The sequence below is a fragment of the Chelon labrosus genome (genome assembly GCF_963514085.1).
Source record: "Chelon labrosus genome assembly, chromosome: 3".
Lineage (NCBI taxonomy): Eukaryota > Metazoa > Chordata > Actinopteri > Mugiliformes > Mugilidae > Chelon > Chelon labrosus.
Window position 1 is genome coordinate 26,807,056 of NC_140339.1, and position 19,568 is coordinate 26,826,623.

Genomic DNA, 19,568 nt, shown 5'->3' on the forward strand with positions numbered 1-19,568 from the left:
GGCCTTGATAGGTTTAGTCAGCTGTTTAACTGTGAGCCCCAACCTCTCTGCTAGACCCCAGTCCATCAAACTCTCATCTGCCCCCGAGTCTATGAGTGCTTTTAGTTCGGTAGAAACAGTGTTGTGTGTTACCTTAACCGAGGTGAGGTTACGAGGTGCTGAGTCCGATGCCGTGAACTGGCTCACCACTGTCGATTTCTTGGCAGGACAGGAAACGATGAGATGACCGGTCCCTCCGCAGTAAAAGCACCGACCTTCCAGCTGTCGTCGCCGCCGCTCCTCCTGTGTCAAACGGGTCCTACCCACCTGCATGGGCTCCTCCTCGCCCTCCTTAGAGCAAACGCGGCTGGGGACTGACGAGTCTGGTGAAGGTTCTGCCGGGAGTTTACTGCTGTGTAATTTGAGTACGCGGATTCTATTATCTGTACGAATGGCAAGAGCAATGAGGGAGTCCAGATCGGGAGGTAGATTAAGGGGTATTAACGAATGTTGGATGGGTGCAGCTAGCCCTTGGAGGAAGACATCGTAGAGGGACGTTGAATTCCACCCACTCTCCGCGGCCAAGGTGCGGAAACGGATGGCATAGTTGCAGACTGAATCGTGGCCCTGCTTTATCCCATTGAGCTCTCTTGCCTTCTCACGGTCGGTGGAGACTGGGTCAAGAATCTGCTGTAGTGTGTCTGTGAATATTGAGAGAGAGCTGCATAGTGGTGAGTTACGTGACCATTCGGCTGTGGCCCAGGCCCGTGCTCTACCAGACAGGTGGGATATTATGAAGGCAATCTTAGACCGATCGGTGGGGAAGGCGTGGGGTGAGTGTTCAAAATGGATGGAGCAATCTATCAAAAAAGGCTTACAGTGTCCTACCTCTCCCGAGTAACGCTCCGGAGGGGCTAATCTAATACCCCCACCGACAACAGGCACAGTCTGGGCTGAAACAGCAGCGGGGGCCGGAGATTCCGGTGCTGTAGGTGGTTCAGATGCTGAGGGGGTTACGGTCTCTCTGGAAAAACGGTCGAGCAGAGCTTGGACTCTTGACGAGAGAAGGCCTAGTTGAGTTGCCATGGCAGTCTGAAATTCCTCTTGTCGAGAAATGCGGTCTTCTTGTGCCCAAAGAGCCGCCGTCATGGAGTCTGCCTCTGCTGGGTCCATACTGGCCAGTGTGTACTGACACGCCAGGTTAAGGAGGAGGACTCAAACGCAGAGGTAGCGAAAAGCAAAGGATAATTTATTCTTAACGAACACAAGCTATCAAAAAACAAAACAAAGTATCAAACAAAAAATCACTCCAAGGAGGCAAAACGAGACTATGAATAATCAAGGACAAAAAACTTAGCTATGACTTGATGTACGTAGGCTGGTATGCACAAAGAATCGACGACACGATACATGACACACTGGCACAAGACAGGGGAAAACGCAGACCATATATACACACAGGAGGGTAATGGGGAACAGGTGGAAACAATCAGGAATCGGGAAGACAATCAGACCGGTGACACAAGAGGAAGGGCAAGTGACCTGAAACGAGAGGAGAGTTAGACTTTTCAAAATAAAACAGGAAACCACGAGACAATACGAAAACAATTCACCGCTGTGTGACAGGAAGTTTGTTCACGAAACAGTGAACATCTGTTCTCTAAACAACAGTAAGCTCTTTAAGATGAAGCGTGCCGGTGGCCTCAAGGTGGAGGCGTCCTGTTAGGCAAATTCTCTCCCCGCAAGAGAGTCAAACTCTTCCCATGCTTTTGCAGTGAAACATATTCAGTTCTACGTGCCAGTCTCCAGGAACTTTCCCCACACTGGCTTCAAATGGATTTGTATTTTAAAAATGTGTGTACCAGGGTCTGATAGGTTTCCACAAAAAACTGACCCAAATACAGACACAAACCCAGAACTGTTCAATAACGAAAAAACACAAGAGGTGGAAAGTATCTGAAGACTGTGGGATCACTTGGCAGCAGACGGCACGTGGTTGTGGTATTGTAGTCTGGAGAGAGCTGGACTGAATGCAGGAGTAGATTAAGGTTCACCCAGGCAATCTGTGGACAAAGAAAAGACAAGAGTCACATAGCAGGCAAGCACTAGAAGAACTCTAACAAATCTCAAAAGGCTCTGCCGCAGAATCACAGCTGAACAAGACAGAACGAACTGGCAAAGCTGGACTCAGGGAGGCTTCATGAGAAGATTGGAACAACGTGAGTTAAAGCAAACAGGGGAGAGGAGAGGGAGAGGAGGGGGAGAGGGAGGGAGCCGCCCAGCGATCAGCTGCTGGAGAGCACAGAGGAGGAAGCAGAATACGGAGCCCTGACAGGGTCACCTTTTATATTTGGCTTGGATGTATTTGTGCACAGAAAGAGCAGGTGGTGCACCTGTTTGCCAGTGGTTACCATGTTAGAGGATACCGTTATTTAATTACAACATTTATTTGTTCATAAATGTGGCTTTCTTTAGAAGGTTTTCTCTGTTTGCATCCCCTGCAGTTTCACAGGGACGTACACTGTTTTTACTTTTCATTTTTACTTAAAGCTTGGTAATGGCTTTCTACTCCACAGATCCACTAATGGAAATGTCCTCACTCATCTCATCAACTCTTTTCCGATGTAGAAACCGCTACATTGTCATTTCAGCATTGACGGCATGGCCTGTGGTTTGTGCGGTTTCTACGAGTATTTATAGTCCAAAAAATGGCTATTCACACATGATATCACAGTCAGAGAAAGCCTTGTCTGGCTCGAACTCACACCTTGTAAATATGTCACAGTTACATGGCCTTGCTTGATTTTACAAGCTGCAAGAAGCTCGTGGCCACTCCAGTGTGGGCTGCGGGAAACAAAAGGCTTCAGACGATATAGTGGTTGTATCAAATAGATGCATTTCCTTGGAGAAATGGGACAGGTCTAACATATTCATTCTAGATTTTTGGACTTCAGGGGATCCAGCGTCTGAACTGGGACACAGCAGGGGACTAATAAGAGTGAAGTGAAGACAGAAGGAGGTGAGAGAAAAATAGATGTTTTGACATTAATGTGTGTTATTAATGTCCTCTTGGAGCTTCTCTCTGTTTAGTTTAAATAGAGATTCAGCTGTCTGGTTTTAAAGATCTTATGAAGATTACAATGAAGATCAATAGTAGTAGATGAAAGTGTGATTTCTACAGAAAGCTTTTTATACAATGTGGTAATGTGCATTACAACCCTGACAGCAACAATTTGGTGTCTTGTTTACCTCAGAGGATCTTAACTGGGGCATCAATGAAAGGGTATAGTGCTAAAACACTTCAACTGTGTAAATAATGTGTGATGTTTGGAGTTTTTCTTAAATGACCCACTATTCTTAAAATGACCACAGTCCTTGAGGATGTTGTTAGATGATTGGGACAATAGCCGCATCTGTGGGAAAGCCTCATGGGGCAGCTTTCCTTCATCACAGATGATAAGCTCAAGCTCGGGCTAGCCAAGTGGGTTGCAGCATGCCAGCTCAAAAGTCTACATTCACAAAGCTGGAAGAGCGGAAGGCAGTGTCTCTTTCAGGCGAGGGCGCAACAGGGAATTGTACTCAACACAAACAGCAACTGCAGCAGATCAGGCCAGAATGAACAAACAAAGTGAGATTCACCAGCCACTACAGTAACATTTACTCTGGGCTGGATGCAGCCAGTGTGACACAGATTCAGACTCACCAAACAGGAGCATGTTGTTGTTAAATGATGTGTGAAAAGGCAGAATTTCACATTACGCCTATTAGTTACAAAATAGGGATGAAAATAGGGTTTACACGGTTTGTAAAAAAGGTGATAAAATGAGACGCCATGCTTTTAACGTATGCTTTTTGTCAGTGTCACACTGCATTGAGAATTAATTTTAAAAATGAAAGGGGATGTATCCAGGATTATTTTCGTGGGATCAGGGAGTATTTTTTTTGACTAACAACTGTGAAGATAATACTGCTATTATCCACATATTCTGAATCCGTGAAGTCAATCTTACTTATAGTAAATCCTGCTGATTCCAGCTCTACATTTGCATGATATCACAGATTAGAGGCTTGGTTATGTAATCATTTTTATTTATTATTTATTTATTTTTGCCTTAGAGAAGAGCAATTCGTGTACTGACTGTGCTATAGCCAAAAGAAAAAGGTTATGAGTACACAATTTAAATATTTTTCTTTAATAACATCTCCTCTCTGAATAAATACTGCAATAAGAATGCTTTAAACACATTTAGTTATAGCCTCTGATCTTTAACACTTTAGCTGTTTTATGTTTTTGTTTTTTTGTCTTGCTGTGTGACTTATGGTTATTGGTAAATGGCCTTGTATTTATATAGCACTCTTCTACTTGGAACTCAAAGCGCTACACAGTCACAATGTCACATTTACACACTCGTTCACAGTGTTGGGAGCGCTGGGAGCAACTCAGAGTTCAGTTTTTTGTCCTTTGGCATGTGGTCCATGTGCTGGTTATCAAACCAATGACCCTCTGTTTCATGGACAACCCGCTTTACCTACTGAGTCACAGCTGCCCGAACATCAGCTGTATCAGTATTGCTGATATTATGTTATCTGCCTTATTTGCATTAAACTCTGCTGGGAGAAGGTTGGTGCAATTCACCTTCCTCTCGCTGAATTTGGTGATCAGTTGTAGATCAGTTGTAGATCAAGACAGCTGTGTTGAGATTTTTGGGATTCACGACAGCTAACAGAATCGATAAGAGAATCTTCAAGACTTCTCCATACCCATAGAAATGTACTGCTCAGACCCACTAAACCCATTTTTTGATCTACTACACCACCAGGGGAAAAAAGAAATGGTGTTGCATGAAACTGCCCATTGCATTAAGTAAGTGTTTCTGAACTATGATTGCTATGAAAGCTTATTTCATTACAAAATTTTTACTATGAAAAACCTCCTACAAATACACCAGTGTGCCACAACATTAAAACCGCTGACAGGAAAAGTAAATAACATTGACCATGTTGTGACAATTCAATATTCTGCTGGGAAACTTTTAGACCTGGCATTCATGTGGATGTTATTTAGACATGTACCACCCACCTAGAGCAGACCAGTGACACTTGATGGCAGCAGCACAATATTAGGAAGGTGGTCATAATGTTACACACACCGAGCTCCAGTGGCAGCACTGGTAAAGGACTCAGGTTGGATTCATCTTGCTTACTCCCTTTTTGACACGGCAAGGTTTATAGATTCACAATCTGGGAACCCATTGGCTGTTGTCTGATGACATAGCCCTTGGGAGCAACAGCTAGTGTTTCAGCTAAGGTGTATCACTGCCATTGTTTACAGTCAGACTTCCAACTTTAGACGCAAAAATGAAACTGATCTACAACTTTTATGATTGGACATTCTGCATTTGAATTTTTAAAACCCTACAACACAACAACTATGCTTAAAATAATTGCTTAACAAATCTGATCTGTTAGCTTGCTTGCCGACAGGATATAATGGGGTGGTTCTTGTTTTTGCTCTTCACACTTGAACCCTCTCAAGGGTGACAAAATATATAAAAGTAGAAACAGAAACCCGAAATCTGCCGGCACTAAATTCCTGCCCCTTTCTGCAAAAATAATATGCAGAAATACCTTTATAGAGATTCATTTACATGTCAGTCCTGTTTGGGTAGCACCACTAACACCCACCAAATGAGAGAAAACACATCTCAAAGCCCATTATACACTGAACTGAAGTTTCCCCAAATCTTCCCGGCCCTCCCTGGCACTTTAGGCTGCCTCCAAAAGCCAATCAATCCCAGTCAGTCAATCCCTGTAGACCTCCATGTGAAAATGCCAAACTTCACAGCAGAAATAGACATGTTTAACAGACTGGTACAGAAATCAGTCTTCTTCTGTATAGATAATCCCATTCTTGACATGGAGACATGTACACTGGGTGATTTTTTTATGTAACTCAACCATTTGAATTATATCTGCCTTTGTCTCACCTGCCCAATGTTATACACAGTCTGTGCTACTGACCGCAGCAGGGTGTAGTGGACAGTCCGATGTAGGGTTTACAAACTCTCCTTCAGAAATTTTACATAAAGACTGACTCTGGTGGGACTCGAACCCACAACCTTTGAATCACTTCTTCTGGAGTTTACTAGAAGTCCAATGCGCTATCCATTGCGCTACAGAGCCACACATTCTGAATTGTTTCAGTGAAATTGGAGAAACTAATATAAACAAAAACTATTGTTAGGGTACTAAAAAGGTACTGAATTGATCGTTTTTTTCTAGATTTAGGCTGTGCAGTTATTTCCATCTCTTTAGTGAGAGGTCATCCCCTGCTGCTGCTGCTGCTGCTGCTCCTTTTTTTTTGAAGAACAAGATAGTGCTGAATGCTTGGGCCCACTGTCATGCAGCAGAATTAATTTGAGACCAATGAGACGCCTCCCTGATGGTATGATGGATGCGATTCTGAGGAGGTATAAAATGCATACAAACATGCATCATATTAATGTGTATGGGGTGATGTCTGTGTTCATTATAATAAGGGAACATGCCATGGATGACTGAAATGTGAAATGGAATGCATGATAAAATGCTTACACTACACTGTCACATTAGGAATTGCAATACGTTTTGAATGGCAGGGTGTACATCAATGGCTAAATAATAATAATAATAAACCTTTGACAATTGTGTTTTATTGGAAAACTGATTCTACTGCGTATCTCTGCTCACTCTCAACTGTTTTAGGCACGATATTTCTTTGTGTCTCATACAGTCCTCCGCCACTTTATGAGAGGTTTTAACCCATCCATAAGAGCTCACCATCCTCTCGCACTCTTCAGCATTTCTGTGTGAGTCATAATGACACTTCACTTGCGTCCATTCACCCGTAGACTGTCTTGTCGCACACGGTAAACTTCTGGATCCTCCTCATTACAAACAACACATCACAGTTCTCACTGAAACCGGCTTTGATGGCTCTGCCTGTAGACTGTAAAGATGTTTTGCCTGGATAAACGCACCTGCCAGTCAAGTATATTAGGTTATGAGTCAGTCATGGGTCTGTGGTATTACGGCCCTCTGAGACAGCAAACGGCAGCCTTCACATGTGCTGAAACACAACACGTGGTGGTGGTGTGTGTTTAGTCACTGTAGCGACTGAGAGGAAAATTCATGAGTGTTTTTGTCCGAGGTCTCCCTTTGATTGATCACTGTGGTAGTCACATGTCTCTCTGATAGACTCACAGGTTAATAGTGAATTGAAATGGAAGAAGAAGAAAAAAAAAAATACTGCTTAAACTGGAAAGTCTCCAGCATTGTGGTTGCCCATCCCCTGCGGTGCCTGGCTTGGGTAAACAGGCAACGGAGCGAATTTTGCATTTGACGTTTCGGCTGAATGAGTAGCAGGGTTACACAGAGTCACAGAGATGGTTTGGCAGGAGCGTAATGAAGTCAGCTGGCTTCCATTAGAGAATATATGGTTTTCTGAAAGAGAGAGCACCGAATGGCAGGTGGAATGGAAGCAGTGATGTACGGTGGAAAATATGAATACAAGTGGGATTTGTCTCACATATGGGTCGTTCACAAACATGAGGAAAATAGCTCAAGTAGAACCTAACACCCTACAGCCATGTTTCACTGTGGTAAGTGAGAAATGAGCATTTTATGAAATGTTTGACAAAGACAGTTCCTTCGCGCTTGTTTGCACATCACTTAATCATCTACTAAAATTTATGATATTGCCCTCCTAGTTGTATGATGTGTGTGTGACAATACCACAGTATGGGTTTAGTTAGCCTTAGGCACAAACATGACTTGAGGGAAACAACAATGTTGCTTCTTTGCTGAAGTTTGTTCAAGATGCGTTTAAGGTCTTGAAACATGCATTTTTCACTGTCTATTTGGAACTTGTTAAAATTCTGACGTTTTTTTGACCTATTTATCTATCCCACCTCCTTGGTAATACCGTCAGCTGACTTCCTCCTTTGCTCTCATCATTGCAATGACTGCTTGAGGGCTTTGTCACATAAACTTACTTCAAATGACAGACGCCGTCGTTCTTCTCGGGAGGACATTCACTGGACAGTTTTGGTGATTGTCACTGGCACATGCGAAATGTAATTCCTGTGACAACAAGTCATCCTGCGCATCCTTTCTTACACCCCGTGACTTGATGTCGCTTTTCAGATGTCATTAAAAGCTGACACATTTGAGCATTATTGTTTACGACTATACGCCATATGCCATTACTCATGTTATATGCCACGAGGAAAGAGGTGAAAAGCTAACAGAAAAGAGGCCATCTTACTCAGTGGTTCTACAAAAAGGAAGTCCATTGTTTAAATTAGGACTTGTTTGGTACGCCGCAGGCACAATGACCCTCTGTTTTAATACATTTTTATGTATCAGAGAAATTCTGCACATGTGCTTGCATGCATATGTGTTTCCATGGTTACCAAATGATGTTGCATGAATCCAGAGTGGAGGCTTCAGTCCTGATACAGATCCTTCCTTGACAGTTTGTGACCCACAGAGAGATTTAATAAAAGAAGTTTAGTTCTTGGAAAGAATCAATCGCAAATTCCTTTGAGTACAGTAATTTCACCTCACCTAGTCTTTGCTATTTCTCTCTATTGTGTTTTGTTTTTTAGAAGCAAAAGTGTAAATTCCTTTTCAAGCATTAGGATGGGAATGAACAAAACACAGTGGACAACAGCAATGAATGGACCAGCGACCTTGTTTAGCAAAGAGTTGCAGGCTTTGTATGGCATTTTGGAGAATATCCAGCATGTGATAAAACACTCACTTGCTAGTTAGTTTAAAATTTGCAATGTATTTGGAGCATGAGCTAACCCATATAGCGGTTTATTCAGGTTTTTCAAATGCAAGGACACTGAAATTGTACAGCATGTATTTAATAGTCAGCAGAGAACTGCATTATCTTTCCTCACCTGTAAAACCACGATTTTGCTTCAAGCTATACTTAAAAATGAGGTGCCCCGAGGCTGGGTTGTTCTTGGACAAAGTTTTGTAGAATAGCTGAGAACCGGAAGTCCTGAGGTTAGTTCAGTTACAGTGTGTGTACCTACAAGTCGAATAAAAACTATGCATTTGTATTATTGATTTCATCTAAGTGGACAATCTCTTTCACTGTGGTATGCTGGGAGTTTGACTATTTAGCTATTAATAGTAATAATGTCACAAATCTGTCACTGTTTAATGATATAAAATTTCTTACTGACTATTAAACACCGCTCATACACAGAAAGGTCTAATACAACTGAATGTTTCAATTAACTCCAAGCATCTAAATCTGTGTGAGAAGCAGTCAAAAGAGCAGTGAAGCAATTTTTCTGTTTGATATGGTCGTAGTCTTGCTTTTCTCTTACATTCCTGCTTGGTTTTTATGTATAATTGGCTGCCCGTCTTCCTCCCACTGGTCCCCTCTCTTGTGGCACTGCGTCTGTTGTGCCAGCCAAGGGTCACCTCCCTTAGTGGTGGCCCTCCCCATGTTTTGCTGACCTGCAGCAAGAGATGCTCCTCGGGAGGTCTCCAGTGACTAATAGTGCTTATTCTCTGTGTCGTGCCAGGCTCTAACACCAGGGGCTGAGTGCACAGAGCACAAACAGATAAACACAGCAGGTGGAAGAAAAGGAAATGCAGAGAGAGTAAGGGGCACATTTGACAGAGAGAGAGAGAGAGAGAGAGAGAGAGAGAGAGAGAGAAGACAGCAGAGACAGAATTAGGACAGTGTGGGGGAATGTTTGAGAAAGAGAGAGGCAGAGAGGGTGAGCCTTCCCAGACCATGCCTTACTACGGTTTATTACAAGCTATTCTTATTTTTAGAATTTAAGTACTCAACTGTAATATTAACATTATTCTCATCAAGTTAAACGGTGGGATCTGGAAACAAAGAAATGTCAAAAAGACCTCAGCAAGATGTTCAAGGAGTAGCTCATTGGTTTGACAAACATACACATGAGTTTCCTCTCTGACAGAGAAGTCACATATCTCTATGTTGTCATGCTCTTTAACACCATACAAACCCATATTTTGTGCAAACAATTTAATTACCTCTAGGCTAGCTTTTAGACTTTTTAATTGAGGGTAAACGGTAGCCTCTCCGCTGCAGGCTGTGTCCTATCACCTTATTCTATTTTTTATATGCAAATGATTGCACAAGCGAATATGATAATAGCCAATTGGGATATGTGTGCAGATGATACAGGAAAATTGTCAGTTTTCTGGAAAATAACCAGTTGATGATTTTTTGATGATGATGTTGTCAATTTGCTGCTGAATGTATCCGAAACAAAAGACATGATTACTGATTTTTGAACCAAAGTCCATTCTCTTCAGCGTAAACACATCAACAGCCACAAGGTGTAGTGTATGAATAGTTAAAAATATAAGCAGAGACACTGCACTAAGAGCTCCCTGGTCACGCCTCAGACCAAAGAACAGGAGTGATAATTACAAATACTTGTTTGTCCTAAATGAACAGTCAGGAAGAAAAAGTTCTCTTCATCTGTTTTATGTATTTATTCTTCTGCTTACTTCTGAGCTGTATTGTGTTATGTTGTGTTATGGTATGTGTTGTCCCTCTTACTAAGACAGTATATGTACTGAAGACTCTTTAAATGTTTTTGGAAAATACTACAGTGTCACAGTGAAGCTGACCTTTGACCTTTTGAATGTACGTAAAATGCCATCGCTTTGTCATTTTATCCTACTTGACATTTATGTGAAATGCTGTCATAATTAGAGCATGAGTTGTTGAGCTGTGGGCAAAAACATATTTTGTGAGGTCACAGTGACCTTCGACCTCCGTCCTGAAGTCCAAATGGATAAGCGACAAGTTGGAAGAAATATCCTCAAGGCCTTGCTCAGAGATCGCATTCACAAGAATGTGTGCGATAGACAGGCAGCTGGAAAACATATTGCCACTGGCCATGACTGAAACCGTTTGGGTGGAGGTCATTGGCGGCTTAATTTAGTAATTCAGTGTGGTGTGCACCACTATGGCCCCAATGGCGTGTGGAGCCACCCTCTCTCACTACAATGAGCCCACACTCTCTAAAGCTGCTTTAGACGTCAGAGCCAAGTTCACTGTGGACTGAAAAATGATTTTATCATCTGATCAAAATTATATTATTAAAATTATAATTTCTAATATAAATGCTGATGGGCAGCTAAGGCTATTACATTGATGCGGTTTTGGTAAACAATTACCTCCACATCCCACATCAGGCATCACACTTGTATTTCTCATTCTCTTGAGTCCAGTATTCTCTTTGAGTGTTTTTTTCTTTACCAAATGCTTTCAAATTTCAGCACCAGCTACTTTCAGTAACATTGCCTTCCCTTTGCTTCTAGGCAGGTAGTAAAAATTCTATCTGTAAGTGCCACAAGCAAGGTTGGTAATGCTGCGTTCACATTACTAAAAGCCAAAAGTTAGAAAACACCCCAGCGTGGCCAGCTACACTTGATGAGTGTAGCAAATGCACATGATTGATGAGCCAATCACATGCATTTGTTTCCCCTGTTGACTTTGAAAAGTCATTTGTTTTAAAGTCAACTGGTGAAACAAATGCATGTGATTGCATTGATCGACATGTCACTGCATTATTTAAATGTGAATTGCATTTGTAGATTTTAAACTATGATGCCTCAATTTTATATTATAGTAGTAATTTGGTTCATGTTGGTTCATAGTGTTCACAATAAGTAATAGTTAATTGTGTTCTCAGAGCAATTCCACTTTGTGAAAACACTTTCTATTAGCTTAGCTGCTAGCTACCTTACTGGAAAAGCATTATGAACTTCAGAGGTGTTTTTTAACCACTTGTTAAACTCAGGATGACCAGCCCCCACTTCCCTGGTTGTAACCAACTGCTCACTGATTATTATTAAGGGAGCCTAAGTTACATTAGAATGTATCACGTAGAGAATCCTTCATTTTAGGTTTCATATTATTTTTTAGGTTTTCCAGTGAGACATTCCTTCAAAGTAAATGCACAAGATGGTTCAATACTTGAATGGCCAATGGAATCTCATGTCTGCGTTAATATGCACGCACAATGCAGTAAAAAGATGATGTGAGGTGAAGCAAAAGCAGGTTTATGAAGGCTATTACGTAGATGAGCGGTTCTAATTATTAGTGTAATAAATTATAATAACCACAAGTGAAAATAATGCCATGTTGACTGAGACACTGCAAGGAGGAAGACGAGACGAGAATAACAATAAGATATTATTGAGACTGGCGGTACACTGTGCACTATGAACCTGTCCTTGCATTGCATTTAGAGATTGTGTGCTCAGACTATACTACACACAAGTATGCAGCTATTTTGAAATATACATCACACAGAGAACGAGAGAGAGAGAGAAAGAGCTTTAGTTATAGTAGCAGACTCTCTTGTTTATATTTGGAGCCATGGGAGGTACCCAGTATGACACACAAACACAGAACACCAAGTGCTCCGTCTTGAGGTAAATCACATTTGTTGAACTTCCCGTGACCTGATGTTACATCATTACAGCAGCATAGCACGTACTGTTCAAATACAAGGTTTCAGCACGCCGTTATTTAGACATACAGCACCGTTCAACTCATGACATGCAGCAGAGAACATCGTTTTAAGATGTGCCCGTCTGTTGTTTCGTTTTTTATGTGGACTTTTGTCATTTGCTATTATTATATGCTCATATCTACAAACAAATGTAAACAGAATAAATCTTATATGCTAAGATTATATTATAAAATATCACATATTTTAAACAAGTGTTTCTTCAGTAACTTTCTCTCTAATTCACAATCCACTTTATTCATTGTTTGAGTTTACCTTCTACAATCGTTCTTTCTGAATGTATCCAAATGACTATTTGTCCAAAGTGGACCTCTATCCCCGTTAAAGTACTTTAAAATTAGCTTCCTAACAGTCATTAGTACATTTTAATTAAGCCAGTTTCTGCAGCAGATGCTCAATAGGTCGTTTTGCAAGAGAGGTCACGGTGGATGGTGTGTTTTGGAGGGTATGAGCTCATCTCCTTGGCAAAGATCTTGCTCTCAAGTGAGGCTAACAGAGATCATACATATTGCGAGCGGGGAGCAGAGGTCTGAGGTAAATAATACAACTGCTGAACCACAATGCATTGTTCAACCCTCATTTGTAATCATAAGCCAGAAGAATGAGATCCTGACTGAGGTTTCTGTGCAGGGCTGATGGCCTCTGTATGTGATGGAACATGCACGCCGTCACCTTTGTGTTGAGACCACATATTCTTGCTGTTCGCTTGATACTATTGCAACGAAACAACACAAAACAAAAAACAGGACATCAACACGCTGCTGAGATCCATTTGTTCTCGCTCAGCTCAATATAGTAACACTTTTTCACAAGTAATCTGACCAGATTTCAATGTTGGAATGGGTCCAATGCAAATGCAAAAGGGTTGTTCAGATGGTTACAGGTTTCCTTTCAGTTGGGCTCAGACCTTCAGCATGTGTTGTTTGAAATTTCTAGGAGCACTGGGGTACCTGTTATCCAGTAAATAAATAAATAAATAAATAAATGACCATGATCCCGGATTAAGGGTTGATGTCAAGAACAAAACTAAATGTAATAAAACTGGCCAAATAAGACAACATTTGTATCATGTCGTATATACATTCATTTATAGTGTGACATTTGATTTGTTTAACTGCTGCAGTGATGAAGGAGCTAAAGTGGACTGTAGGACTTTTAATACAACAAAGTATTTTCTCCCCATAACAGCTAGCCTAATCACATAATGATGTTTTCTGTCACTGATAACTGTATATTAATTAAATGACACAATCATCTGAGGCAAAATATAGAACTGAAGTATTTTCTATCAACTGCATCCGTAGTTGCACAACTACTTAGTCCCCTTATTTGCCATGGGTGAGAAGAGCTGTCTGACTGTTTAAAAGAAATTAGAAATTAATGGTAAAGTTTGTGTTGTTTTATTGTGTTTTCTATAACCTGTATTTGGGTACGAAGTCACATTTAAATTACTGGTTTTGGATTCTGTAATCTTGAAAATTGTGCCTCATGATCAGAGTGATCCAATCCTGTGATGCTTTGAAAATCTAGCACAAAAGTAACATGGACTACCTGTCCTTGAGCAGCAAAACGCAAGATTTTTCACATTTCCACATCACTCTGAGCCATAGTAAACCGTTTGAACCGCTGGACGCTGGTGTACAGATCAGTCTCCAGAAAGATGATCAGTGGAGATGGGCGCTCTCCGTGGTGCTGAATTGATGTCTTACTGAGTTCTAACCATCGCAGAAAAAAGTTAGAACGCTGGGTAAACATTACTCAGATAGTGGTGTATGATCCATCACAGCTGTGGCCCCTTTCAGACACGCAGATAAAAAGTTCACCTCTACTGAAAACGTGCGAGCAAAGAACAGGCAGAGGGGAATAATAGAGGGGGGGAAATCACTGGATGGACGTGGTTGACAGCGGGTTGGCAGAACAAAAGAGAACGAGCAGAAATCAAAGCCCAGACACAGGCAGGCCATCAAAAGTGGGCAAATGATCAGACAGTAGAAATGACTGGAACACTGTAGGGCAAATACATCATTATAGACAGTCGGGTGTAGAATGAGAGAAAATGGAGCGGTATAAGTACTAAAGGACTTGATGGGTGAATGGGGAACAGGTGAGTGGATAAGTGTGTGGAATCAATAACTGGGAATGTCAAGAATCGCTGGGAATTAATGTATGACAGGTTGAAGTGTTGGGGCAAAAAAAACACAGTGAATAGGAAAAAACTGAGGATGGGTCAAATGCTGTCCTGTCCTTTAAGCAGGACCTATTTCCTTCCTGGCATTAAGATGGAGTCTGTGGCTGGATATGTCATCTGGATAATGGCACTCTAATATTTACATTTATACCTGGTATTATTAAGGGCTCTTCTTATTTCAATTCCACTCACGCAGATCAGATCTGATTATGCAAATGAGGTGGGCATGGCTGGTGAACAAACAGGCGAGTCCTGGGTCCAGAGAAGGGATGTTGCAGTATGGATCTTCTAATTCACTTTTTTTTTTCCCCTTTAATTTGTTTTGATCCAGATGTGGTATGGCCAATCCTTTCACGTTCTGATTGCAGTGTGTCCTGCTTATGTTTAATCCTTGAATTAATATAGGGTTCTCCCCATCCATAAAAAAAAAAAAAAAAAAAGATATATTCAAGTGCGCTTGTTAATTCCAGCTTTTCATTTGGTATACTTATTAGGAGTAACACCCATAAAATTTAGTTTTATTACACGCTCCAGAAAACACAGCTGAACAGTTTCAGGAAAGAAAGCTGGCACACAAGGCAGACACTGGCAGCTGATTATCAAAGAGTACAGTTTCTCTTTTTTTTTTAAACGCTGTATTACACACTCGGGGCTGCGAATGCGCCTTGAGCTGCTATCAACAAGTTAATGTGCATCAAATCCACTGTTCTCTATAACAGGAGTCATCCTTTCATGCTGTTTTAATAATGAATACCAAAGATAATCAGCACTATGACAACTTACTGTATGTGTGTGCGTGTACTGGATCTTGTGTTTCTATGTAAACGTCATCATTTCATACTGGAAAGATGGACTCCATTTGGAGCAATGAACAAATGTGCAAATTCAACTTGGGTACGCGCATATGCAATGAGTTGGGTGTAATGTGTCGAATTATTTTTCTCTTGTGAATTGCGAGTCTCCCTTCTGTATAACACTCTATCTGCGATGTCTAGCAGTTCAGAGGGGTCATTCTTTTTTCCAGCGGCTTGTGTTTCCTCCACTTTAAGACAGTTTCAGCCTCTCTGGTAGTTTCCGCAGTGCTAGCTCTCGGTGTTGCTCTAAATTGGCATAGAAACACTGTAAGGCTGAGACCACTTCTCCGTTAAGCACTAAAACACTTCTGAAGGCGAGGTTAGTAAAACACACCCTCCGCTGCCTGAGTGAAAGGGCTCAGAGCATGAAAATACAACCCTGCGATCTTCTAATCAAAGACTTGATACCTTATCAAACAGCTGAATAGACTTTAATTTTAATGAGGCCGGTGGGTAAAAAGCAGCTGACATTTTAATAATTGGAGGAACAAGCATAAGGTCCATAATACACCTGAAGGACATGAAGAAGGGAGGAGTGAGGATACAGAAGAGTGATTAAGTTGACTTAGCTGATCCACTTGCTCCGTTTATTGACTCCAACTGTTTTATAGATGATGCTGCTGCACGGATTTGGATCAAAATGAAATCAGGGATGAAGTGAATATTCAGCAGTCAGATTAATTTATCAGATAGCGAGAGAAACTGTGTGCGGAGGGAAAAAAAGGATGCAGCGGTTATGAGCTCTTTGTTTGCCGACATTGTTTTGCCTTTGTGTTGTTGCATTCTGAATTACTTGGCAGACAGCTGAATGAGCGGTATCGCTGAGAAGCAGCATGAGCAATAGGAAGCTCTGCAAAAACTTTTCATCCGTCAAGAAAGGGAAGAAGGTTGCTGAAGGATTTACAAGATAGAAGAGAGAGAACGGAAGCTGGTAATTGCGCGGCTTCTGGCCCCGTGATATTATCTCTTCCTGACATGTGCGCGTCTCCCATTGATACGTGCAGGGAACACGAGCGTGAAGCTGTTTCAGTGCCTGTACTTCTTTTCCTCCCCGCTTCTGTTATATTTCTCCCTCTCTGTTTTATTGGTGACAGATGCCAGATGACAAGGATGAATGGGGAAAGGAAGGGGGGATGGCACATTACAAGGCAGAGCTCCCGATTACACCTAAAGTATATGTTTTCCTTGGCCCCTCAGCAGGTTCAACAGTACACTTAAAACCCTGGGAAGCTCAACAGGAGAATTGTTGCACTGAACACACTAATGCCCTTGTCTCTAAGTGTCTCTCTCTGTCTTTGTCTCTCTCCCTCAGGCTCAGTGTCTCTTAGTGTATTCCTGGTGTCTGTTGCGTTCGTAGTATGTGCAGTTTGGCTGGTTGCTCTTTGTGGCGTTTGCACCTGGTGTCAACGTAAACTGGTAAGTTACAGTACTTATTATTCACATTTCAACAAGCATGTTTCAGTATTGACGTTTGCTTTAAGTCAATAACCTGTCTTATGGTCATTGTCTTTTTTGTTTGTTGATGTAGCCAGACTCAATTCTCCGATTCACACATATAGAAACTTTCTTTATCTCATATCCAGACGTTAAGTTGGAAGTCATTTTAAGAATTTCTACCCAGATAATTGAACCATACTGACGCAAATTATTATTCAAACACCTTTAACTTTGTGCAAATTGTGTTGGCAATTTTCTCTATAATAGATGAATAATAAAGAGATCAATCATCAGGTTAACTCCTAATGAATTATACCAACACGCGGCTTATTTAATATCTTGATAGAAAAATTCCAAATAGGTTTTTCTACAAATTGCTTTTTTTTTCTATTTAGTAAAATGTCAAATATTGTATGTTGTCAAAGATAGTGTGCATAAATGGGAATAAATGTGACCAAGTCCTGTTTGATGAAAAATTAATCAAATACAGTATTCAATCTGACCAGAAATTCAGGTTTTTGAGATGGACACACTAAAAAAAAATGATGCTCTTCAAAACCGAGCTGTATGACTGAAATGCAAATCTGTCAGCAAAACACATCTTGCCTCACGACTTTTACCTTCTGCTGTGTTCTATTCATCATGTCTCTGAATAAGGCTATAGAAGAGAAGATATATGACAGTTGTGTGGGCACTTCTTTTGTAATGTTGCTGTAAACCACTTGAAGTGAATGTACGCATAGACGTATTTCTTGCTATATTTTGTCACTGAATAGAGTTTTTCTTTCTTTGCTGGCGCCGGAGTGAAAGAGAGGCTGGATGTTTGGCCATGACAGCGAACACGATCATAAACCTTAGTGCTCTCTGTAAACCTGGCTTTGTGCGATCTGAGCTTTGTGCATCACGACTGTTTGCCTCCAGCCTCCAGAACCATGCTAATGATTCATATGTTAATGAGTGTCACTCCGAGCTCTTGGCTGCTGGAGCAACTGTAATTCCTCCTATACATTTTTCATCTGCTAGGATTTTTTACACTCTCTCCTGCTTTCCTCCCTCCTGCTCTCATGTCTGTGTGTTTGAATAGTGACAGCAGCACAGCAGTTGTCACACAACTTGGCTATTCAGACCAGAATCAGCTAAATTAAATTAGATCACATTTAAAAGAGCTCACATCCGACAAACAAACACATTTCCTATCTTTGTTTACTTTCCAGTTATCTAATTCTCCTTTTATATCAAATGGTCTGGTTTGTATTCGTCCCTTTGTCACTTTATCTCCATGTCCTTGTCAGAATGTTACTAATTCTTTTTTCCAGGATCATCTCTCTGGGTCTTTGCCACTTCCTCCTTCTAGTCTTGTCTCTGTTTTAAATCTTCCAAAACATTACCTTTAGTTTTGTATCTCACACTCCTGAATGTTAAATTAATGCTTTGGCTGGAAGAAAAAACAAAGCAAGATGTTATGTTTACTGTCAAGAGACGAAGAATAACACTCACAGTTCTCACATTTGAGTTGAAAATGAAGTTTTTTTACTAAATTATTTACTCAGGATCTATCCTGGGTAGATTTTCTGCCAGATAATCAGGTTATCAATTCGTTGACTAACGTCTTCAGTTATCGTCTGCCAAGAACTGTAAGAAAAGGTTTTGCAAACTTATGATTATTATTATAGCATCTCTGGTGCATTTTAATCTATAGCAACTGAAGATGTATTAAACATTTTATGGCTGTGTTTTGGCACTCATAGCCCTTGGTTAGTTAAATTAAGGATTACTTAACATTTAACTGAAAAACAATGATCTTCCTCCAAAGTGCTGTTGCTGCCTAAATGTTTCCAGGGACCACAACAAATTATTAGTATATAAAGGTAATTTCTGGGAGATATTGGTGTCAGGTTTTAGAATATAGAAGAGGTAAGTCACATATTCACACATATTTGAATTGCACATCAAAAAACAGGAAAGCATTTTTTCCTCCTGGAGTGATAAGGCAGACTGGTCTCATACCATTGGCTGCTTTATGGGAGTGGAAAGGGGAGGAGAGTGGGAGGAGGAGGGAAGCGTGAGGCAGAGGCAGAATCAGCCACAGAGGCATGTCCAGACAGAGGCTGTTGGTCGGTGTTGAGCATCCAGGCTTGTGACAAACACGATGACAGCACGACTTAGGAGGACGTTCCAGAGGGAAGCAGAGCCACACTGCTCCAAACAGGGAATCACCCCCTGTCTCTTTCACATCTCCGACTCATCCCATGCTGCGTCTTTATCATCCTCTGCACAGCATCATTATTCAGGATTCTGTTTCAAGCCTCCTCTAGCCTGTCTCTTTCTGTTCTTCACTTGCCCCTCTGCTCTGCCGTCGTACTCAGTTGCTCCTGTTTCTCCCCGTCCTCTGGAGCATCCCTCCTGTTTCTCACATCCTCCCACACTCTCTCAACATTGTAACTACTCCACCCTCTCCTCTCCAGCCTCCTGAAGATTTCATGATTCTGTTTAATGATAGATGAGCCGCACTTGATAGCA

The 19,568-nt window shown here is 41.3% G+C and overlaps 1 protein-coding gene across 1 annotated transcript in view; it reads left to right on the forward strand.

Moving 5' to 3' along the window:
• The window catches only part of syt7b (synaptotagmin VIIb), a gene marked incomplete at its 5' end in the record, with an annotated part of 96,193 nt that overhangs the window by 32,633 nt on the left and 43,992 nt on the right, over window positions 1–19,568 (forward strand). The window contains one exon of the mRNA XM_084574924.1: window positions 16,924–17,027. Coding sequence (XP_084431050.1) covers window positions 16,924–17,027 — 104 coding nt within the window. The remainder of the gene's footprint in view (window positions 1–16,923; window positions 17,028–19,568) is intronic.